The 25412-nt window shown below is 46.4% G+C and overlaps 1 protein-coding gene across 4 annotated transcripts in view; it reads right to left on the bottom strand.

Moving 5' to 3' along the window:
* GAB2 (GRB2 associated binding protein 2) overlaps positions 1 to 23102 on the bottom strand; it is a 93424-nt gene extending 70322 nt beyond the window's left edge. For 3 of the 4 annotated variants that reach the window (XM_066341251.1, XM_066341250.1, XM_066341249.1), the window contains exon 1: positions 22924 to 23102. In XM_066341251.1, coding sequence (XP_066197348.1) covers positions 22924 to 22995 — 72 coding nt within the window. In that variant the 5' untranslated portion in view covers positions 22996 to 23102. Of the gene's footprint in view, positions 1 to 9299; positions 9405 to 22923 lie in introns of those variants that run through there. The other variant, XM_066341252.1, reaches the window with a different exon arrangement.
* Between the last annotated feature and the right edge of the window lie 2310 nt (positions 23103 to 25412).

The raw sequence follows: 25412 nt of genomic DNA on the forward strand, positions 1-25412 counted from the left end.
CAAAGAGAAGTTGTGCCACTGAGGCTGTCCCATCCTCATGCCATCTGCCTGGGGGAAGCTATTTGAAGGGAATCACGTGAAGAAAGACTGCTGAGTCAACAGCTCAGACCCAGTGAAGCCACAAAAACTGCAGGAAGAAGCCAAATTGTCAGATTTCTACTATGTGTGCTCTTGGGGAAAGAGTTTGACTGAGCCATGCAGGAAAACTTGGAAATGGCAAGGCAGGGATATGAGAAATGATATCCCTTTCTCCTCATTTGCTGAGATAGTCCAGCAGCTTGTGTTGACAACTCTATTCAAGATTTTACACCATTAGCACTTGATGTAAAACATGCCCAGCTTTCAGGCTTTGTAAGACAGAGAATCCCAGCAGTCCTCTGGGATACACAGTCTCTGGATGCCCAAGAAAGGAGGTTAGGCTGAGCCAACGGATGAGTAGCTGATAAGGACCTCATTGGCAGGGAGCTGCCAGAGATAAACTGTTGTTCCTGAATGATTTTCTGGATGAGCAAAATGGAGTTGGATGCCCATCTTCTGCCGAATTTCCCATCCATCCACAGAGAGCCATTTGAAAATCAGTCTAAACCCATTATACTCCAAGATGACATCTTGCAGCCTCTGAGACTGGACCAGACCATGTCCTGTTAGATCTTCATGCTAATGTTCAAGTTAGTCCCTTTTACCACAGCTGGGCTTCGTACTCAAGAAGAGGGAGTTCCCTAACACTTAAACAAAAAAACCCAAGGACCAAGTTAGCCATCTAATGATGCTTTCTGGGAAGGTGCTTCACAGATGGCTCTTTTCAGCACCATCAAAAATGACGGAGAGCTTAAACGCAAAGATTATCAGATAATTACACTACAAAACCAAATAATTATATTTCAAAATACTTGGCACCCTTGTGCCTGTGTCCCTGAGCCCAGCAGACCAGCACAGGTGTCTACCACCTGGGGGGGACAAATCTTCATCGCAGGAACCACATTGATATCCCACATGGATGCAGAGTCTGTCACAAGAAGGTCAGGGCACCCAACCAGATCTTTTCATATGTCAGTTTCTGTACTATTTTATGGAATAGTACTCATGGCTGAGTTCAGGATCCGGTAGAGTTTGAGATTAAATGTACGTCCTGCAAGCATCCTCTCTCACCCTGCAGAACACAGATGTGGGGAGAAGCACACACTGAAGCAAAGTTATTCCCTAATGGACAAAACCACAGCTTACCAACCTGAAGGAGAAAGGGAAACTGGTCCTCTCTCCAGTACTCCCACGGCCTTCCTCCTGAATTCCTGTGGACCATGGATTCACGTGAGACCCCAGATTCATGTGAGACTTTTTTACCCCAGAGTAACCAAACCACCTCAGGCCAGTTCCACATAAGGAACAAGAGAAATTGCAAAGTTGCCAGGACACAATCAGCTGGAGTGGCTAAAAACCAGCTCATGGGATGTCCTATTCTGGGCACGGCTTGTACACATAAAGGCCCCAGCTCTCCTCTCCCACATGTGGGTATCACAACAGTCCTGTGGACAGAGCCACCCAGACGGAGATGTGAGTCGCATGCCTCTAGTGTGATCAAGTCGAGATGAGTCAGTTCACTGTTAAACTCTCATTTGGTGCCTTTGTATCAGCTCCCAGCCAGAAAACAAAATAACTGTCTAGAGAAAGAGCCCAAGGAGAATTCAGCTAGCTACAGCAGGTGCTTGAAACTCAGTGCAATTTGCCAGCTTGCAACCCTTGTCTCCATCTTTATTTAGGTTACGGATTTTTTGGCCAAGGCAGTACAGATGTCAGGGACTAGCAGATGGAACAGTGGTTTTATATGACTACCTTCCAGAGCAGTACCCTGCAGCTCACTTCACTCAGGTCCACCACACCTTCTGGAGACGTAAGCAGGAACCCTCCAGGCTCCTAGATGGTATGGGTTTACCTTCACAAGATGGTTTGATCAGCAAATAGTCTCCATGTTATAGTGAAAAAAATAAAGCCAGAAGGCAATCACCTTCCACTCTGCAAACCCTCTGCCCCACACCAGGGCACTCGTAATACTCTGCTTTTCTCCAAAATTGCTAAATCCTGTGGTTCCCTCTTTTGCCCTACAGTCCTCCTTCCTGGCAGTTGTCTCAGTATGCTCAGGAGTTTCATCTAACATATTTTGACAACCCCCATCTTGCTGCCAGCCAAGCTTCACAGCTCCTCCTTGGGATGCACCATCCTGGGGTAGTCAAATCCACATGCATTACTCCCTGTACATATCCCCATTGGGTGAGAGGGGATTTATATCTCACCTGCACAAATACATGAAAGAGCTTAGCACAGATTTGACTTGGACTTCAGTGCCTGCAAACAGCTTCACCAAAATGTGCTGTACCATTGTTTCCCCTTCAAGAACAATTCTGCCAATCTCAGTTCATGAAGAAGGGTGGAAATCATCTGCCCAGACTTCCAAACTGTTCCCCAAACAACTCCCTTCCCTTTTGCCTGCCAAAGGCAGCTCACATCTGCAGAGCTGCATTTGCTGTGCTGACAGCCAGCATACCCACCCTGCTCCCCCCCAAAGGGCATGGGAAAAGGCAGCGGGAATGGCGCACAAAAATGTGCAGATGGGAACGTGGCAGGGGAAGTAGTGGGAGACTTTGACCTGCAATTTGTTTGCTCAGCATTTCATCTCTGGATAAAGCAATGTTTCATTTGTGGAGGGTAGGAGAGAGGAGCCTGTGCGCAAGAATAGATTTGGGATAGGGGGAGGGGGACAGCTCTCTGCTCCCCAGTTTTAAAGTCCACAAGCTAACTTTTCTTGCCCCTTGTCCCTTTTTCCCCTCCAGTAACCAAGTAATGGGGCAAGAAGAGAGGACACAGTGTGATACTGTAGCCCATTTCCTCATTCAGAGACTTTTAGGGATCATGAGAAGAAAGGACGGATGGCTATGCTGGTGACAATGGTAGTTTAAGATAGGGATTTTACATGAAGATTTCAAAGATTCCCAAAGACTTTGCCACCTGTACACTCATTCATACAAAGTAGGATGAGAATTTGCATGAGGCAGAAAAGACTTCCCTGTCTTGTATTTACTCAGCCCTGTGTCCATATCTGAAAGGTATCACCCCCATCCTCCTCACATGATTCCCAAGCTCTCAGTTATGTTTAAAAAAAAGACAGGAAAAAAAACCTCCCAAACCACCACTGGGCAAGCAATACACTACACGGACACATGTTTTTGTGCTCACTTGAGCTAAACCTCCTCCACAATTTTTCCTTTCGCCAAATGTTTCTGAGTGGGAGCGCTGGAAAAATAAACTCCCCTGGCGCGGTGGGATGCAGGCGGGTGGCCAGGCTGAGCCGAGTCCCGGGGGCTCAAAGCCACAGGCAAACCCCTGGGAGCCCCTTCCCAGTCCTCTCTGCAGCACAGGCTGTCAGCTGGGAGACATTTACTGGGAACAAGTGCCTATTGTCCCCCGTCAAAACTGAGGCAGCTCGGTGGGATAAAAATATAATCAAGTGGAATTTCGGCCTTCCTTTTTGTCCTCTTGGCTTTATTCTTACTCTCAAGTCTGCATAAAGCCCCGGCATTGGTCCTCCTGCCTGCCTTGCTTTTAAACCTACTAGATAGGCAGCTTTGAAATGACACCTTGAGAAAATTATTATCATTATCATCTCCAGGAACAAGTCTCTCCTATTATTACTATTACTTTTCCCTTCTTTGCCTTGCAGCACTGCTCCAGCCCACAGCAGGCTGGGGGTTTTGGATAGCATAATGGGAATGGTTGCAAGATTGAAGGTGGCAGGAAAGTTGTCAGGTTTGCTGGAATAAAGACCTGGGTAGTACCTGGTTTCCAGGGCACAGTTGAAGTAGTTCAAAGCAAGCATGTGGCAAAGATTTCAAGGTCCATACTGCCTCTTAGGAAGAAATCACGGGCAGCTCTGTTGGGGCATGCCTGCAGCTGATGCCCATCTGGTTTCTTTGGTGCCTTTGATTCCCCATGTGGGATAAATACACCAATTTCTCCAAAGCAACGGCTCCTGTGATCCTTGCGTGGCATTTGTTGCACATATGCCAACTAATAATAATAAATATGCTGGCACTATTGCTGAAAGGATACACAGAGCAATAAAAAACAAACAAACACCTAGGAGAAAAAAGGATGGTAAAGGAAAGCAGTAGCACAGAGTTAATGATCTGAGATCAAACTGAAGGAACTAATGGCCCTTTTTTCACAACCTAGTTAAGTGTATGAATATTGAAAACCTTCTTCATAATCCTCCAGCAGGGAAACACACAGCAAGTCTAACAAGTGAAGAAAAAATTAGCAGCTGCTTCCCCTAGGAAAATGGGGTCATTGGTAGAAGCTGGTTCATAAATTGGCCACAAGGATAAAAACCCCTATTATTTCGAAAATCCTGCTGCAGGAGGAAAGAGGGTCCTGAGCATGCATGAAACCTCTGCATTCCCTGAGGCCAAATTCAACTCAGGCTCCACATCATCTGCCCCATCCTCTTCTCCCCACAGCCCCCTCCCCAAGTGCCTGAGAATGGTGGTGGTCAAAGACTCTGCAGCACATATGCACCTTGGAGGCATTTCATGCCAGATGAGGACCCCAAGCACATGCTGACCACTTTTACTTCCAGCAGACAAGGCCTTCCCCACTGCTGAAAATAAACTCATAAAGGCTAATTCAGTGTGCCCCAACAAGTCAGATGAATCCATCCAAGAGGACTGGTACTGCCTGGTGTTTCATCCTTTGCATCCCTCAGTCCTGAAGTTGGGTCGAGGCATGCAGTTGAGGACTAGCTACCACATGCAGATTGCCACCCTGACCTTGCTCCAAAGCCTCTGCACTTTCAAGCAGTCCTCCTTACAGCTGATTCCTTTTATTTTTATGGTGTCTGTCATCAAACAAGCCTCATTAATGCAACAGGAAAATGAGGTTCACCTCAATTTTGTTTAGTGCTATGAACCAGCAAATCCTAGATTGCACAGGAGGAGGTGAGGTCTTTGGGAGCACCCTTGGGCTGATGCTGCCTGAAGCATGTCCCAAGGAATCCCCAGGAGCAGGCAGAGTCTCCAATCCATTTGGGAAAGATATTGAGAAGCTCTTTTTGCCTTAGAGCAAGCAATCGAGGCCAGGTTGGATGGGCTCTGAGAAACCTGGTGCAGTGGAAGGTGTCCCTGGCCACAGCAGGGAGCTGGAACTAGATGATATATAAGGTTACTCCTGACCCAAACCATTCTGTGATGCCATAAAGTATTGCTCTGACATCGATACTCATCTGTTGATGATATTCCAGCACTGGAGGTACTTGCGGTGATTTCTGCACAGAGTGAAAAGACAGATAACATGAAGGCTGGACTCTGGGAAAGCTGATGCAGAAACCAGACTCACTGGACAGAAAAATGCCACTGCTGCTTGGCTGGAAACAATCAGAGTTGTGGAGTCTCTGGAAGCATCTCTGCTTTCCTGGGAAGGCCAATGTTTAAAAAATTAAAAAGCAGGCACAGCAGTTCTGAGCTCCCCAGGAATTTCTGAGCTTTTTTGGATGGTCTTCACTAGGCAAATATGACTTTCTGAACTTTTTTGGGTACTGCTACATAAACGATTTTTGGCTGTAAACCTTTATGGTTACAGAGCCAAATTCTGATCATTGTGGCAAAGAACAAGATTTACCACACATGATTTCAACTTCAGCTTGTGTTTGTAAAAGACCACAAGACCACCACCTTCACTTTTTCAAAGGATCATTCACAAATCACAGCAATTAAAGATTTGGACCTGAAGCTTTGCTGAGGTGCAGGCTGAACTGGCCCGAGAGAAATCGGCCTCATCTCTACTCCCAACAGTTGCAGCCATGTGGCACTTGCTAGATTTACTCTCCTGACAGTAGAGATTTGGTTCAGTTTAGTAAATACAAGCTTGATGGAGTGATCTGTCCTCCATGTCCTTGTTATCCCCAGGCCTAGAAAATGACTGGGAGTACTGCTCCTTGTGATGCAGCTTGGAAGCTCCAGCAAAGTCCCTGAGAGCCCACGCCACCATAAACCATGTCCATGAACCCCATCCATTCCATGGATGCTCACAGGACTCTTCTGCCCATTTAAAATATTATTTGTTAGACAGAGACCCCCATAAAACACCACACAGACTGCAGCTTCTCACACTACCAACATGCTTCACTTGCGGCTACAGAATAGCTGAAAGTATTTGAAAACAGCAATTAAGCATTTCTGAAGTTTGGTAGTGGGATTTATGTCAGCCAGGGACTGAGAACTGATCTCCAAAAGTTATCACTTGATTTATTTCAAGGAAAACAAAGGAAATTATAGAGGACACATAGGTTATGGAGAGCAGCACGCTATGGGCAAAGCAGGACCACAATCCCTACAAGCCTGGGCACTGATACTCACCTGTTGATGATATTAATCCAGCACTGGAGGGAAGTGTGGTGAATTTTATGCAAAATGGAAAAGACAGAGCAACTTAAAGGCTGGTTGAGCCATTTTCAGCTTAGAAGCAAACTCACTCTTGCATGCAACAGGCAATAAACTCAATATGCTAAGAAAAGACAGGCTGTGTAAACTGAAAATGCCACCAGCAAGCAAACTCCAGCCCTAAGGCCCTTCTTGCTGGTCTTAAGTTTAAAAACAACAACTGAATTTTAAAACCTCATTTGCTTTAGTGCCCTAGGACCTGGCTTTTTATTATGAAATGTTAGAGAAGGACAGAAAAATATAAAAACATAATCAGCCTTCCTTTTTGTTTAATAACAGCCCCCAAACCACTGAAAGGACTTGAAACCGGTGAGATAACTGTCCTGATTTCAGAGGGGACGGGTGTGGGTGGCACCTCCCAGCATGGGAGGGGACGTTTGCATTGGCAGCAGAGGCAGAAAGCCTCCACACAACCTAGGGAAAAGAAAAACAATGAAAGAAAGAAATAAAGAAAAAAAAAAACCCACCCAGCAAATAAACAAAAGCATTCCTAATAAACTGGAAATGTCATACTACATCAGGGATCACAAGATCAAGCCCAGAAAGGTCCAAGTGGCAAGAACATGCTGTTAAAAACAGATGGGAAAAACAAGTTGGGAAAGGTTGAGACTGTGTTTCTAAACTTCTGTTCCCAACACGGTTTTTAGAGCTGGTGCTGGTGTGGCTGGGGAGACAGCGGGGTGAATTACCAGCTGTCTGCATCATCCCAGTAGTCCCTGTGGAAACCTCATACGCAGGAGGACGCGGGAAAGAGTTTTACACTACAATTCCTATTCAACAACTTTGGAAATGTAGATTTTTCTGGCTTCCTAAGCACAGGCTCACCATATGTGGAGTCAAGTTAAAAATACTGCTTTTTAAAATTTTAGCCTTGGTTTTGTGGAGTCCTGCTTGGAATGGGATTGTCTCCTCCCAGCATAGCTCTGTCCAGGCAGAGGTTGAGGCTGGGTTTCTGGGATTCTCTGCAGCACATGGGGATGGCAATGCAAGCCTTTTGTGCTCATTCCTACTCATCCTAAGATGGACTTACAGAGGCAGCTCCACTCGTGCCATGAAACCAGGTGCTCAGCAACCAAAAGACAAGTCACATGCTGGGGAAAGTGTGTTCCTGCTGACAATCCCCTAAAGGCTACACATTACATGAAAAGGAGAAAGGAAGACTAAAATAAAATGGAGAGATGAGGGTACCAAAACACACAGCCTTGCAGAGAGCTGTGCAGAGGAAACCTCTGTGCTGCCACCTCCATGCTCAGCACATCGTCCCAAAGGTGACTGGAGATGAAGCTCCTGATGACAAACTAAAATATACCAGATGATACCAGCTATGCCCTGAGATGTTCAGAGGCCTTTCGATGTAACAAAATAACAGAAGTTTATTGTTCTAGGAGACTTCTTAAATGTAACTGTGTGTCATGAGCACATGAAGACAGAGCTGGAGCCAACATAGCTCTGCATGCACAGGGACCTGTTTGGTGTCCACAATTTTCAGATGCATTCAAGCCAAGATCTGTTATTCAGAGAAAGAGGGTCTAGCCTAGAAGAACTCAAATACTTTCGAGCTGCAGCACCTGGAAGATCTCAGAAGTATTTGTAAATACTGGGGTTTGGCTCAAGAGCCTTTTTATGCAGGAAGAGCATGGGGGAGAATACTTTTTCAAGCACAAACCAAATGCTGTTCTGAAATTTAACAAGTTCGACTGATTTCCTCTATTATTTTGCATTCCTTCATGCTTTAGGCTCCAGAAGATGCCTAAATATCCAAGTGCATAGGCTGCCAGCACAGCTTTTCCAGCCCAGCAGGAAGTAGGAGATATCTTCAGGGAGAGCCTATTTTTGGAGAGCTATCCAATTCCAAACTAAGCCTTCAAACTTTCTGTTGTTATTATCTGGATTAAGACAGCAGAGTGAGAGAGCTGAGGCATTCCCACAGATCACATTGCTCATACTCCTTGTTCTCAGTGGTGGAAGTGGGGTTTTGTAAGGATGCAGGACATGGCTGGACATCCAGGGCTAAGGTCCTGGGGGTTTGTTGAGGTCCTGAGCTGATATGTGGGCATCTGGACACTCGAATGCAGTTGTGTTTAAATTTCAAAAACCAGTTTTTAATTCTGAACAACTTATCCTGTGTGAAGCCAAGATGGATGGAGAAGACTATTTTCTCTTTTACCCAAAACACTCCAAGTGAAAAACATGTATATAATAAAGAATTGCATTACAATAGCTTTTCACATTACCCAACATGTCTGTAGAATCAGCAGCCAAGAGCAGGACACCCCAGATCCCCCCTGCTGAACAACTAGATTACACTAAATTAATTGCAACATCCAGTGTTGGTGGTTTTTTTTCCCTTTTACAACTCCAATTTATACGTTAAAAAACATTTAATAGCCATCTCTCAGCTTATTCCTTTAGATTAATAAATCAAAACAGAAACACTGGGGAGTATGCAACAAAAAAATAAAATACTAAAACCCCCTTGGCTGAATTTAATTTCTATTAGAATCCTTAGTCACGATGGAAATGTATTTATAACCACAAACCTCCACTAAATTATCTTAACAGCCTCTAGCTGTTGTGCTGATGGCCGAAACAGCACAGTAAATTACTGTCTCACCGTACAAAATTATACACATCGCTATTACACCATGTTTCACTCCCAGCCTCTCAAAAGCAGAGCAGATTTACTCTTGTTACCCAACTGAGCTCACCCACCAGCACACACATGTGCCCTGCCACGTGTGTACTCCCAAAACAGGGAAAATCCACTGATTTTGGCAGAAACACTCTGCCCAGCAGCACACAACAACCACTCACCTTTTCCCCCTCCTTTCCCATGTCTGACTGACTTTCCGCTCATCAGGTTTTCCTGTCTGGCAGCTGGACTGAGTTTTTAAGCAGGCTGAATTCACTCCTAACCTTAACCAATGAACTTCAAGGCAAGGCACGTGTGAGCGAACTTGGCTCAGGAAACTTGGAATACTCAGCACAATACTGCAGGGACTGAGTGTGCTGGGATGCAGCTTAGAAACGGGAAGATGAAGATGAGACTGAAGGATGTTGCTGTCTGGTTCCCAGCTCTGTGATAGACTTGTTGCAAGCCCTGGAATTTTTGCTTAGTCCCTGTACACTACAAAAGTAGCAATTTCCTACTTACAAGGCAGGGCTAGTAAAGATCCAATAGTCTGGTAAGCAACCTGGTAGTCTAGGAGTGGAAAGGTTGGAAACTCACCCAGTGTCCAACCTCTTGTGCCAACTCTTTGCTCTGTTGGAATGTGCAAAGCTAAAATAATTCGGTTTTACAAGCCATCTCAGTGTTATAATGCCAAGACCCTGGAATATTCAGGGTAGGCACATTATATTATTGAGAGTTCAAAGTGCAAGGACCAGAGCTTGGGGGAAAGAAAATGAACCCAAGCCCAGGCCACACCACTGAGCTTTGAGGACAAAAACGATAAAGGTGGGAAAACGGAAGAAGCAGATATGATAATATCCAGGAATATATACTTACCAGGGAGGAATGTCTGAGTTACAACTTGAGGAGCACCACAGCCATTTCTGATTGTGCTTTGGTGCCTCATTTTCCATCAAACCAGTATTTTGTGGTTTTTTTTTGGTTTTTGTTTTTTTTTTTTGCATGCGGGTTTTTTTGTTTTTTAAATATATATAACAAGTCAAAAGTCTCCCAAGCTTTGATGGAAAGAAATCCAAGGCTTTGACCAGGCCCTTCCACGCTGACAAAGAAGAGTTGAACCATGCCTAAATTACAGCTGACTCGGCAGCAATGGGCACAGCAGAGGGGAACACATAAACCCCAAACGTGTCATTCTGGCTTCTCACCTTCCTCCACAACCTGAGCTACAGTTGGTTAGTGGGAGGCTCCAGGTACAAAGAAATGCAAAGAACTGGCTTTAAAAGCTCTGCTTAATTACAAATGCAAATCCTGAAGCCTGTCCTTCCCAAGTGGTATTCAACAACTCAATTCGATCTGAAATTCCAAGCGTGTCAGAGCAGCAGGTCCACACTTCACCCCACAAGCCTTAATGATGACATTCAACTGAGCTGGTCATGACAGACTCTTCCAAGAAGCAGGCTGGACAGAGAAAAACCACCAACAGAACATCGTCATGAAACACCCTACTTAACCAAGAACTCATAAAAAAGCCTCCTCAATAACCTACACATTGCACAGGTCAGGATTTGCTTTATGTCCCTTTTTCAGTCTTAGTCTAGAGCAATGCATGAGGCCCAAGACAAACACTCATTGTCAACTCTCTGTGAACATCTAACACTCCTGGGCACAGAGTATTTTGTGAAGCACTGTTCATGACACCAGCCTGCAACACATTCTGCCTTCTGCTGCATGTGAGGCACCTTCAGTATTAAAAGAACCCAAACAAATAAACCTTGCAGGCAACCTTTTTCTCTACACATGACTCTAACTTCAAATCTTGCTCCTCAGTGCACCTCCCTGTGACAGCACATGGTACATCAGCCCATCTGCATGCCACCTGGCTGTACTGATTTGATGCTAAAAGAGTGTATTGATTGATTCCCAGTTGAAGCCTCAGCCAACATGTTTTGCAAGTGTTTGGGACAATGGCCTGATCCCTTCAGGCCCTCCCTGCCTTGGGTTGACTTTGAAGGGAGTGTAAGGCAGGGGCTGAAAATGGCTTTGGGAGCAACTCTATGGCTATGGTGCTGGATCTAGCTAGTCGTGACGCACACCCCATTACAGGTGGAAACTTGCTGAAAAGGAAAGAGGAGAGAGCCCAATCTCTTGGAAAGACTCATCCTCAAATGTCTGACTGCTTTAAACCCCAAAATAACAATTTTGCTTCTTTCCAGTGTTTTCTTCATGCTATCAACTTCTAAAATTGCAGATATTCACATTATTCATCTCATCTACTTTATAAGGTGCAAATTCAGAGTTGGTAGGAGGAAGCAGCTTTTTCCCCCTCACACAACAGCAGAGGCAGAGGCAGAACTTGCTGAAGGATGAAGAAACAAAAAGATCTTATATCTGTGATCTGCTCCCCTTCTGCATTTGATGCCAAGGGGTCAGACGCATCTGGTCACCTCTCCAAGACTGGCGTCCAAGATGGGATGGGACATCACTCTCCTTGGTGATGTGCCAAATGCGCTTCTCAAAGAAGGACCCTGGGGTGCTCACATCACAAGTCAAGCTGAAATGCCAAGCTGAAATGCTGTCCCCCCTCTGCATGAACAGCAGCCCTGAGGACTTTTATCAGGGCACTTTCTCATTCACTTTCCTTGGAAGGTGGCTGTCCTTTGCTGCTTTGGAGGCCTGTTGTGTAAAGCTTTCCCAGGCTCCTAATCACTCTCATCACCCTTCTCCAAAGATGCTGGTGTCAGGGGTCCACCCACACACACATTGCTTCAGGATAAAGTCCTGATTGCTGGCAGAAAAACTTCCTGCTCCCTGTCCTGCCTCACTCCATGCACATAGAGGGCTCAGAGAAGGACCTGAACAGATAAAGCTCAGTTAAAACCTCAACTGGCAATTTTGAAGGCTTGAGCAAGGACCAGCCTACTTTTCTCAGCATCTCCTTCTGGTCAGGACAGCTAAAAGGACTCCTGTCAGTCTGTAAACCCCATATCTTCTGCATCTCTTCTTTTTCTTCCTTTCAGTTCTATTATTTATTTATTCCCCTTTCTCAAAGGTTTTAAGGAGCCATGATCACAGAGTGCTTACTGTCTGCATGGCTTCCCCTATGGATAACACAAGGCCATGCTGGAGGTAGCAGTGGGGCTCAGCTGCCAGCTCCGCACCCCTCTCTCCTGCCACCCTGGCCCTGTGCCCTGACCCCCAAAACAATGAGCTCTTCTATTCCCCACAGCCTGCTGGAAACTCCAGGCTGACATTACGTGTGGTGGTCAGTGGGCGAGGCAGGCAGGGAAGGAGAGACGGGGGGAGAACACAAGCCTCAAGTCATCGATTCTTCTAGGGTCAAAGCAAACGAGGATTTCCTGGGAGCTTCCTATCTGGAGGGAGCTATTTAGGAACAACACAGTGACCCAGAATCAAAGGAGCTGTGTGCAGTGTTGATGGCATGGAAGCAGAGCAGCTGTTTTATGCTGTCAATCAGCCAGAAGGGGCATTTACAGAGGGGCATTTATGCAAGGGGCATGGAGAAGAAAAGGCTCTGGTGAGATCTCATTGTGGCATTCAAGTATTTAAAGGGAGCTCATGAAAAAGAAGAGTTTGTTTTCACACAGGCAGACAGTGATAGGAAAATGGGGAAGAGTTTTAAACTAAAAGAGGAGAGATTTAGATTAGACGTTAGGAAGAAATTCTTTACTGTGAGGGTGGTGAGGCACTGGGACAGGTTGCTCAGAAAAGCTGTGGATGCTCCATCCCTGGAAGCGTTCAAGGCCAAGCTGGATGAGCTCTGAGCAACCTAGTACAGTGGAGGGTGCCCCTGCCCATGGCAGGGGGTTGGGACTAGGTGATCTTTAAGGTTGCTTCCAACCCAAAGCACTGTGATTCCATGATTCTATGGTTTATTGGGCTTGCCCCTTCCTGTGCTGGATGGCTTTCAAACACAGCACCTGTGGGCAAGCAGTGTGAGAAGAAAGGAGACCTGGAATTGCTGTTGTGGCCTCTACAGGAGTGGTAAGGGAGACTTTTAAATGGAAAGGCAACTACCAAAACCGTGAGCTGAATTGCAAAGCCAACCTTCCCTTTTCCATGGGGCACAGTTTCAAGCCAAGAGCATCCAGAGAGCAGTAAAACCCCTATTAAAAAAAAAAAAAAAAAAAAAAAAAAAAAGTCCCTAAATAACTATGTGGATGAAGACCTGAAGAACAGATTGGTAGCAATGACTAATAACCCCATTAAGCATCATTACTGAAATTACTATGAGATTAAAAAATGCAGAAAAATGAAAGCACTGCCCAGTTCAACAACAGCACACGGTACCAAAACTCCCATGTACCTGCAACACAGCTCTTCAAAGCTGAAAGTTTAGAAGACACCCCACTGCCACCAATAGAGGGGAGAGAAATGAAAGCTTACTAGTCACTTTTGGAAATGAGACATAATCCCTAGTTGGATATTATATTAAGTGGCCAGAAAGTGGATTTAGCAAGTCAACTTGCAACTTTTGGCAGCCACATGAAAGTCCACTGGCGTGTTCTGAAGGTCAGTGAGGAACCAATATGGGCAAGGCAGCAGCTGGGATCATCAGCAAAACTTAATCACTGAAAATCCATGAAATTCAGGAGACTGCAAATCTTTGACTCAAACTGTTATTTCCATCTTACCATATGGATGTGGGACCTGGAACTCCACCAAAGAAATGTCTAAATGTCTTCCAAAGCAAACGCCTTTGGAAAATACCAGGTTTAAATGGAATAAGATGCATAACAAGTACTGAAATGCTATTAGGACAGTATCTTTGATCCAGAAGACAGGATGGAAATAGTTTGGATGTGTCCAAAAGGCGTGGGGAGGCAAAAGAAAGAATAAATAATAATTAAAAAAAACCCCAACAAGATCATTCAGTCAACAGATTTCCATTTCTGTCAATAGATTATTATTTCTGTAATAGAGAGAATAAACATAGAGCATTTAAAAATTCAAAGGCCATGTGGAGTCTGGAGTAGGCAGAGACAAAAAAGCTTTTGAACCAACAGAAAAGAAGAAGCAATCTGAACACTTAATACAGAAATATCTAAGGGCTGCTCTCAACTGGTCTTGCCTCAAAACTAGATTTAAACTATAAATAAAAATGTCCCATTTCTGGCCCAAGAGAGAACTTCCTACCCTGAACACACATCATTTTGGGGTGAGAATATTCACATTTGGATGGAGAAGTTAATTTCTAGGCATTAGTGTAATGCAGACAACCAGACTAATGCAAGATTTCCCAGATCAGAACCTTCTCCAGGAAAAGTGCACAAGAACTCAGAAAAAAAAAATGGGAACCAAATATGAAAACACAAATCCAGAGATAAAATCAGCTTCTCCCTTTCCCCCCCAGGTTGCTGGATTTAGTCCAGATTCATTGGAGAAACAGGCACCGCTGGCTATCTTACACAGCAAGAAACATATGCTTCCAGCACTCAGATTTTCCTCCTGTCCTTTAAAGGCACAGCTTGCAGGCTAAAGACAGCTAAGGACTTTTTTTTTTTTTTTTTTTTTGACCAAAGCTGCTTTTTTAAAATATTTTTTTAAATTTTCCGTTTAAACACAGCACGTACTTAAACTGTGGTATGACTAGATATGATTGATGACATATGCACGATGGCACTGTGCAGGCTTGCACACTGACCTTGAGGAAATCCTCTTTGTGTGTTGCAAGGTCGTGGCAGGCACGCCTTGGTGCAACTGTGTATGTATGCCTGGCAGCATGCAAATGGTTTGAATCTCTTCTTAAGGTCTCAGGTCTGGTTTTTTTGTGAATCCACACGATGAATATTTGCTTTTTTCTGTCACTAATCACAAATAAGAAAGAAAAGTGATCACAGAATCACAGAAGATACTGAGCTGAAAGGGACCCACAGGGATCACTGAAGTCCAACTCCTGGCCCTGCAGAGGACACTGCAAGAGTCAAACCACGTGCCCAAGAGCACTCAAATGCCTCTTGAACTCTGCCAAGCTTGCTGCTGTGACCACTTCCCTGGGGAGCCTGTTCCAGTGCCCAACCACCCTCTGGGTGAAGAACCCTTCTCTAATACCCAGCCTCAACTTTCCCTGACACAGCTTCATGCTAGTCACTCAGGTCCTGCCACTGGTCACCACTGAGAAGAGATCAGAACCTGCCCCTCTCCTTCCATAGATCACAATGAGGTCTCCCCTCAGCCTCCTGCTCTCCAGGCTGAACAGACCAAGTACCCTCAGCTGCTCCTTTTAAAGTTTCCCCTCCAGAGCCTTCATCATTTTTGTGGCCCTCCTCTGGACGCTCTCTAACAGCTTTGTATCTTTCATACACAGTGGCACCCAAACCAGCCCCTAGCCTTGAAGGTGAGGCTGCCCCAGTGCAGAGCAGAGCAGGACAATCCCCTCCCTTGCCTGGCTGGGCATCAGGATGCTGTGCTGATGCACCCCAGAACACGGCTGCCCCTCCTGGCTGCCTGGGCACTGACTCACATTCAATTTGCTGTCCACCAGGACCCCGGATCCCTTTCTGTGGCACTGCTCTCCAGAATCTCATTCCCCTGGCTGTCTGTACATCCAGGGTTGCTCCATGACAGGTGCAGAAACTAGAACTTTCTCTTGTTAAACTTCATATGGCTGGTGATTGCCCAGACCTCTAATTTGTTCAGAATCTCTCTGCAGGGCCTCTCTGCCTTGGAGGGAATCAACAGCTTCTCCCAACTTAGTATCATCAACAAACTTCTTTAGTATCCCTTTGAGTCCTGCACACAAGTAATCTTTTAAGATGGTGAAGAGCTCTGGCCCTGAGACTGAGTCTTGCAGAACCCCACAAAAGATCAGTCACCAGCCATGCTCTACACTGGCTCAATCTATAGAGCCTCCCACGTTCACTGCCAATTTGCTGTGGTTTAACCCATGATAACCACATGATAACCACAAAGCTGGTTTCACTTGGCAGCAAGGTGGAGAAGCGATGCAGAATGGCAAGAAAATGTCTTTCAGCTCTACTGCTGTTCTGCAGGCACCCTGAAGTAAATAAAAATCTCTCCCTCATTTCTTTCACCTCCTGAGATACATTTTGTCACCACTGTAAGGTGCTGAAAGATCCACTTAAGCATTACAACAGGAAAGTCATAAAGACTTTAAAGGAACACCGAAAGGAAGGGCCACTTATATTAAAAGCAGTCATTTCCAAACCTTTTGGATCAACTCATCTCAGAGAGACCCTTGATGACCTTGGCACCCTCATCATCCAAATGTCTGATAGATGCAGTATGTACTTCCCTGGACCAGCTGCAATCTGTTTCCACAGCTCCACGCATCCTCAGCAGCTTGGAGCAGCTCGGAAGCCCCTGGCTCAGGTAGAAACCATAAAGCCAAGGTGAGTTTCCAGCTGTGGGAATGACCCTGAACACAAGTGCAGCCAAATCCCTGACTTGCTCTGTGCCTTGTTTTCCCCATCAGACCAGACCTTTCAGGGCAGATCTCCCCAAGCACAGCACATGGAGCCCCAGTCGCCTCAGCTGCTACTGTAATACAGATAAATAATTTTTGTTCTGCCTTTGAGTCACTACTTTAAATTATGTGCTTCAGTCTGGTAAACATTTTTGCATCATGTCTTCCATCTGATAGTTGCTAAAAGAAAGAGGGAAAAAATTGCTTCAGTATCAGTTCTGCTCTCTTTCAAAGAGAAACAAAGCCAGCCTCCTTGCACACTTTCCTTAAGTATTGTTTGTCTTTCTTAAGTTCAACCTGTGCTTCACCACCATCAATCTTTTACATCCACTGTGGGCTGCCAGGACAATCAGCCAACTCTGAAGTCATGACAGATAGCTGAGGATTCACTCAAGCTGTCTCAGCAAAGCCAACGTACCAGGAAAATACACCAGGTTCACCCCCACACAAAACATGGATTCCTACCTCTGTGGGCATGTCCACCTCAATTGATGCAATGCCTCAGAACATGCATGGGTTAGCCCCGACCAAACCAGTTTTGGTTTCAGCAGCTGAAGAGCTGCCCCAGCAAGTGTGTTGGCAGCAAACAAAACAAAGACTGTCCACCTTCACAGATAGCTGGGCTACAACAGCTCTGCTGCTTCTGAGATTCCTGGCTCTATGTTGTACCTTACAGAGGTGTAAGAAATGTTAGGTTAGAGGCACCTCTAGTCCAGCCTTGCATTTGAGGTGTCACCAGATCAGGTCAGCTTGAATTTTCTCTAGCCAAGTTTTGAAAACCTCCAAAGACTGAGACCCTGCAGCCTCTGTGGATACCTGGTGCCTTTACACCATGGCTCTCTTATTGGAGGGGCTTTCCTAAGATCCAACCTGAACCTACAAAGCTGGATGGTGCTTGTTGCTGCTTATTTTGTCACCTTCTACGATCATGAAGAGTTTGACTCCATCGTTCCCACAATCATCCTTCAAGTATCTGCCTGTTACTAGATCACAGTTGTAATGATGACAATACATCACCACCTGACTGTTTCCAGAAAATGCTACAGTGGGCAAAGTAATGCAGCCTCACACTCAAAAAAAAACGACCCCAAAAGGAGGTTGTAGGGAAGAGGTCGTTTTGACTCATCAGCAATGATGCCACAGAGAAACAAGTTAAGAGAGCTGGACCTTTGTGCAGCATTGCACAAGAGAGCTGGTGCAGCAGGAGTGCTGGCAGGCACTGCCTTTGCAAGCAAAATGCACCCCCTGACCTGCAAAACCTTCTCTGGTGGAGTAAGCGTTCATCCCTCCTCTGAATCATGGGGCAGATGACAATAGCTACAATATATGATAGTCTTTTGGAATCAAGCTGGGAGATTACATGGGAGGAGCAGGGTGCAGCAAGGCAGTTTGACAGATGGAATAAGTGCAAACTCATGGGGTTCAGCGCAGCCAAAACTTTTTACAAAGAACTTGTCAGAGGACTTCCTTGAGTCCCATCAGGAGATCCAGGTGATACAATCAGTGCCCTTAAGCCTCTTAGCTATTTCTCCCTGCATGCAAGCTCAAAATCCATAAATTCACCTAAACCAGCACTGGAAGGAACTTTTGGAGAACTTGTCAAATTTATTCCACTGCCTGAAAACAGATTCAGCTCTCTGAAGTGGAGTTTGGCCAACCTGCACTTCAGAACTGCCACGATGGAGTCTCCAAGCCCATCCCAAACCATCTGTTCCACTGCTCCACTCCTCTGGCAATCAGAGGTTAGAAAGTTTTTCCTACACTTGTTTCCCTTGCTGCAGTTCAAGCTCAGCATTTCTTGGCCTCCAACCATCAACCATGGAGAACAGTTTACCCCCTTCCCTTTCACAGCTACCTTTGGCATACTCAAGGACTCTTATTTTTCTTCTCAGCCCTCTCATCCCCAAACAAGCCCATTTCCTTCAGTCTTTCTGTTGTCTATATTTCTCTTCAATTTTTGGTGCTTTTCTCTGGCGTGTCTTAACTATTTCCTATTTTTGTTAGTGGGTAGAGCATCCCGAACAAGGCATGGCACAGCTGAGCATAGGAGTGACCAATTAAAACTCCTTAGAGAGAAGAGGAAAAAAAAGGAGATAATTTTGCACAATACCTATCTTTTGTACTTTGCTTCAGAATAAAAAGATGTTCTTTCTTCTCCCTCCTATACAATTTTATCCCAATCAGCACTGTGCCAAACTCCGCCTGGCATCTCCACCACTTGACGGCCTATGACATCTCTGCACTAATGGTCTTACTTCAGTCCACATCCCACATCCTCATTTAAGGAGGACATCCTTACAATGCATTTTCAGGTGGGATATGAAGGATCTACTTCAGGAACCAAAATAAACCCTTCATCAAGGAGCTGCCCCTAGGAATAGGGCTGCAATTCAGTCAATCAGCCCTTTAACCTCTTCTTGCTCGTCCCATCAGAGAGGAGCAGCTCTTCCAATGACCTTGATTAAACTGCTTTTGCTTGATGTAAGAACAACATTGATTCACAAAGCCAAACCCAGATAAACCAGCTGGGAAGGAAAAAAAAAAAAAAAACAAAACCAACCACCCAAAGCACTAAAGGACTGTTAAAACCGGTACATGACGAGAAGCTTTTGTTTTAGTCAGAACTGCAGACATACATCTCAGCCAGACAGAAAATACTCTGACTTCATGGTACATAAATGAGCAGGCAGAGCACACTGATCCAGCGATAGGGAGCTGAGCTGCTCTACGACAGCTCTTATTTTTCACAGTGCTTCCCTGCCAGACAGTCCACCCCCGAGCCCATCGTGCCGGGCAGCGGACAGACACAAAACACTGCTCTAAAACCACGTCTAACACAGGAGACAACAGACAGGCACGTCCAGCAGGAGAGGACCAGGAGACAGTGAGTCAGTACAGGACCAGCACAACATGCTCTGGTCTCGGCTCATTGGTCACACAATTAAAGCCCAGGGTTTTGTTTAGGGACTGGGATTTTTTTAAATTTTTTTTTTTTTAACACGTGTTTTAAGGAGGAGCCAGGAGAAGAATTAAAAGACAGTTCTGTGCTTTGTGGCTGTGTACAAGGAGACCCCTTCATGCATGAAAGTCAGAAAGGCAAAAGGTAGGGACAGGCTTTTTTTAATAGGGTCTGTAGAAACAAGACATGGGACAATGGTTTTAAACTGAAAGAGGGTAGATTCAGACCAGATATGAGGAAGAGATTTTTTTTAAAGTGAAACACTGGCATAGGTTGCCCAGAGAGGGTGTTGTATGTTTTCAGGGATGCTCCATCCGTGGAAACATACAAGGCCAGGCTGGACAGAGCTCTAAAGAACCTGGTCTAGTTGAAGATGTCCCTGCTCATTGCCAGGGGATCAGGATAGATGAGTTTTAAACATCTCTTCCAACCCGAACCATTCTATGAAGCTGCAAAAAGTGTTTGTCTGAAAAAATTCAATTAAGCAAGAGGACTTAGGAGCTTCATGTCCCAAGCAGAACAGAGAGAAAAAGAGATATTTTGGTACTTCAATTACTTTTGACCTTCAATTGTTTGCTTAGCTTTTATTATCAATATTACAGTAGCATTTACAGCCAAACTACCCAGAGTCTACACGAACCCCTGTCTGCAGTTATGAGACTGAAAAAAGGTACACTTTGTCTCAACCTTTAAGCAGCCATCATTTGATCATTTGAATGTCTCTCAACTGAAGAGAAACTCACAATACTGATATTTCCCATTGTGTTGTACAAATAGGTCCCACAATCTCACATAAACACAATCCTCTGAAGTGAAATAGAGCAGCTGTTACTGTAAATGCAGATTAATGCTGCACAGATCAGGTGTGGAGAAGAATTCCTTTTCCCAACCACCCTGGGTGGAAGTTAGAGAGAAAATTCAGTACTTTCTTCCCTTGCCATAGATTTCCTTGAAAAATAAAAGCAAAACAAAACCAGGCTTATAAAAGCACAGCACTTCAAGGGACAGCGTTAGCAACACGCCCATGTGAAGACAGATACATTTGAAATGCACTTGTCAAAGAAAAAATGAATCTGTCCTCTACCCTGTGTCAATACAGCCAGAGCAGGAACTTCAAACCCCATTAGCAGCATCCTGCAGCCTGAGATTTCTCCTTTGAGGTCTCAAACCAGAATATAAACCGAAGGTATAAGGAAAGTAGCAAAGCCAGCGATTCAGCACCTTCTCTTTGAGGCCGTACAAAAGCCGGTGTAAACCGCCTTTTGTGCACAAAACCCAAAGTCCAGCCATGTGGGTTTATTGTGCACAAAGGCAGGTTGCACAGGAGGAGAGTTATCACCCTCAGGCTCTGCACCAGCAAGCTGCCCTAAACTACTCCTACTCCCACTCCCGAAGAGAACCTGATCCACACACCAACACCCTGAATGCACACCACAGCTACATAAATACAGAATCAATAATAATGCATTAAAAAGCAAAGGAGCGGGGGCACCACCAAGTGAGACACAGCCCAAGCTGAAGGTCAACACTTTCAAATCCAGCCACCGATGCAGGAAGCTGGTGCAACTGGTGTGACTGGAAGGGAAGTCCCACCGACCACAGCGCCGGGACCGCTCCAGCAGAGATCCCCTCGAGTGACATCTGCCAAGCAGCGCTTCCTGCCCCGCGGAGGCTGCGTGGGATGGCCGGGCACATCTCGGCATGGCCGCATTTCCTCTTGGGAGAACGAGGATGTTTTGAAAACATAGGTGGCTTGCAAAGCACTTTGGGATGCATGTGGATGAAAAGCACTGTTATGCACATCGATAATTAGCACTAACCATCGGCGTGTCGCACCCTCTTTGTAGAGCATTTAGCAGATTTATTCAGCTCTTGCTGGAATGCCAGAGCACAAGCTGGATATTCAGACAGTGATGTGAGCGCCCTTTCATGGGGCAGATGCTGGGTAGCTAATGATGTTTGATGAGTTAAGGCCATTGGTGACTCAGGATCAGCAATTAGTTGATTTCTGCGGGAGGAAGGTGCTTTGCTCCATTAAGCTAAAAGCATCCTCTCCAGTTCAGCGTGCACAAAGTCATTCTGTCCACCTCCCACAAAGCCTGCCTACGTTCATTAGGGGGTTGGTACTTCCCACATAAACACTCCGGTTTGCCTTACTGGATTCCCTAGAAGTTCCATCCCACAGACCTGTGCCAACTTGATATTCCCTGAAGTAGCACAAGGCACACAAGGAAAGGACTGCCAAGAGCAACTGGACACACAGTCTAATGCAAAGAGATGTGGAACCTCTGATGTCTACAGGGCTGAACCCATTTTGGGCGAGGCTAATAACACTCTATCACATATCGGACTCAACCCCAGTCCTGCTCGAGCCTGCAGTACGGGACTACAGACATCCATCTCCCTCCCAAGGGTAGGCAGTGATGCTTCCATCAATCAATAACAGGCACTGGGGAGACACCAGCTGCACTTGTTCTGCCTGCCATTCCCGAAATGCACGCAGGCAAAAGCAACAGGACCAAAGGATGACCTGGCTGGTGCCCTCCCCAGGAGCGGACAGCATCCAGCTCCCTCCCAGAGGCTGCATTCCAGTCTTCTGCAGGCTGGCTGAACCTGGCCATTGGTGTCAGGGATTGGAACCCTTGAAATCCTGGGGAGCGATGCGCCGACTCATAGGACGGCAGCGCGTTTCTGAGCGCTAATGCTCGTGGCACATGGCAGCACTGTCAGGCAGAGGACGCAAAGAACAGTTATTTCTTTCAATGAGTGGAGAATGTGACAGAGCTGGCATTTGGACCCTCTTTTCACAACTTCTTTGAAGTGTTTGATCTCAGCCGCTAACGACACAAAGGCTATCGAAGCGCTACTGGAGCTATCTTCAAAGGGTTCGGACGTTCAATGATTAATAGGAACCCTGCACGGGATGAGGGAGAGCGACTATTATGGGAAGGTTGGGGGGGATCCAAGATGCGTTAGTACCTTTACTCTTGGGGACCAAGGCACTCCCAGCCTCCCTAAAACAGACGCCTTCAAAGCCGGGGGTGTGACCGTCGCAGGTCCCGGGCGAGCCCGGCCACCGCGGGGCGCAGCCAGAACGGCCCCAGCGCCGCGTCCGCTCCAGCCGTGGCCGTCACCGCCCACCCCACCACCCCGGGGCAGGGAACAAGTCGGGGGGGCTCGGAGATGCTCCCACCCGCCTTCCCCGAGCGGCGGCGAGCCAGGAGCGTTCGTTCCCCGCCTGGGCAAGGGGCACCCCCGCCCTGCCCAGCCTCCGCCGTGCCGGGAGAGGCGGCGGCAGGTGCACCCGGGCTGGCGGCGGGGGAGCGGGGATGGAGGCGAGGGAGATGGATCCCGGCTTTCCCGGGGCCGGGATAAGGATGAGATGGGGTGGGCTGAGACTTACATATCTCCGTAACTTCTTCTCCGGCGGTGACTTTCGGAGCCAGCCCGAGCACACCACCTCCCCGCCGCTCATCGCGGCAGCCGGGCGCCGCCGGGCGCTGCCTCCCGGCGCTCAGCGCCGGCCGCGCCGGCCCATGGAGGGCGGGCGGGGGTGGGTGGGTGAGCGGACGGATGGATGGATGGATGGATGGATGGGTGGAGGGAGGGAAAAAGGGAGGGAGGGATGTGGAAGGATGGATGGGGGGGGCGGCGAGCGCCTCCCCCCGCCGCCGCGGCCGCTCGGCTGCGAGCGGGGAAGCAGGAAACTGGCTCCTTCCCGGCTCACCACGCCTCCGCCCGCCCGGCGCCCCGCCAGCCCTGTTAAAGACACAAACCCCGCGGGGATAGGGGCTGCCCGGCCCCACGCCGCCCCCGAGGGGCTGCCGCTCGTCCCTGTCCGCCCCACGCTCATACGGTGCCTATAGAGAAACTTTATCCATACTGCAGCAGGTGATCGCTTACAGCGCAACGTTTCCTTAATTAAAAAGTACAGCTCCTCCCAAAACTCTCCCCCATAAGGTTTCATTAACCCAGGATTCTTCCACTCTCTTGATGGAAAAGGTCCTTCTCACCTCGGAAAGGCGAGGCTGGCTTTAGCCTCGCTGTGTGCAGGGGCTTGTGCCTGCGATGAAGGTGCCATAGGAAAACAAAGAGGTTCAGCAAGAAACTGCCAAACACCAGTGATGCCAAAAACCCTCCTGGAGAAAAAAAAAAAAAAAAAAAAAAAAAAAAAAAAAAAAAAAAAAAAAAAAAAAAAAAAACCACGAGGGGAATCAATAAAAGCTTCGTATTTTATTATTGATTTTTAAGTAATGGAGCAGTGGCCACTGAAAGGGGATTTGACTGCCATTGGAGTCTCATGCAGACAAGCCAGGTTTTGTATTACAGTGTATTATACCCTGGCTGAGATTCACTATCAACTTTCAGATCTAGAAACACTGTACATTTCAAAGCCTGATCCTCTCCTCCCCAGCTCAGGCAGTAATAAAACGTCCCTCCACAGCCCTTCGAGTTGGGTTATGCTCTAACCTTCTTTTCACCCTCTAAAGCAAAACGTGGGCATGGCACCCATAAAAGCTGAGTTCTCTTAGCCCATGCTCACATGGAAAACACAACCCATTTGCTAGGGATGGATTTCTAAGACCTGTCTCTATACAGCAGCTCTGCCCCAAACCTGCTCGGGCACATTCAGTCATCCCTGCCTCAGCTTCCCTGCCTGTCCAAACTTCTGTGGGCAGGGATGGTCCCTCCTTATGTGTTTGTGCCGTAGCTGGTGCAATAACAACTCCATGCTGGCTGAATGTGCTACTGTATGTCACACAACAACAACCTTTATATAATGCCGCTTGAGCAGGGATCTTGCATCACTTCAGAGCAGTAATTGCAGTGCCTCTTGGAGGTAGGAACAACACCTCTTTTCGAGATGGGGACAGCACGGTTAAGCCATATGTTGTTTATCATCTTTGTGAATGCATAAAATAGGGGAATAACCCCTTACAGAACAAGTCAGTCATTTGTTAGGAATGTATTTTCTAAACAGCTTTGTTTTTCTGCCAGTGAAATGCAAAGGCTAAATAGGAAGATTTTTGTACCTTCTCACTACCCAAAGGAAGGGCTTGATCCTATTCCAGTGCTGGGCAATCTCTGCAGAGAGAGGCCATGCTCAGATCAGCTTGCCCTTCTCTGCCAACACAGCGTGTGAGATGAGGCTGAGAGCAGGGGAGGATGGAGAGACCAGTTCTGTGCTGGCCTCAGCTAGCATTGCCTTATTCAGTGCACTGGAGCCATATCAATTTACACTGCCTGAGAGTGAGAGTCTCACCTGCAAACTCTCCTCGGTTAGAGGCACTTTGTGCATTTGTAGAGAAAACTCAGTTCCTGGTGACCTGCACTTGAGAGATCTTCCCAAAACACATAGAAATTTCAGGGAGGCCGGTGAGGTATTGGGGATTTAGAAAGACTCAATTAAGAACAGATGATCATGATTAATACACAGGTAGCATGCAAAACTATTCTTGTATGTTAATGATTTACAGGTTAGGAATTCACTCATACTGACACTAATGCAAAGTGGTATCAGTTTGAATACCAGTTGCAGAGAACCCTGTCTGCATTTTTATGTTAACAACTTCCACCACATAGAGTTGGAACACTTCATTTGGGTGATGGATGTTTAAAGAAATGCTCCATAATTATCACTGTGTGAATTGGAATGAATTATTCTACATGTTCTATGACAGCCCTTGGTTTATTACCCCGCTCCCTTGCTGTACCATTTTTTTTCTCTCTGCTCATCCCCTACTCTGGATCACATTTACTGACTTGGTTATATCACAAGATATGTCTGAACAGTGTCTAAAACACGAAGTACCTCTGTGAATTCTTTTTTTTCCCATGCTTTTGGTTATGCCTGACACAGGTATCTCAGATTGCTGGGACTTTTGGATGGGA

Source organism: Sylvia atricapilla, chromosome 2 (genome assembly GCF_009819655.1).
Source record: "Sylvia atricapilla isolate bSylAtr1 chromosome 2, bSylAtr1.pri, whole genome shotgun sequence".
In the NCBI taxonomy this organism is placed as follows: Eukaryota; Metazoa; Chordata; class Aves; order Passeriformes; family Sylviidae; genus Sylvia; species Sylvia atricapilla.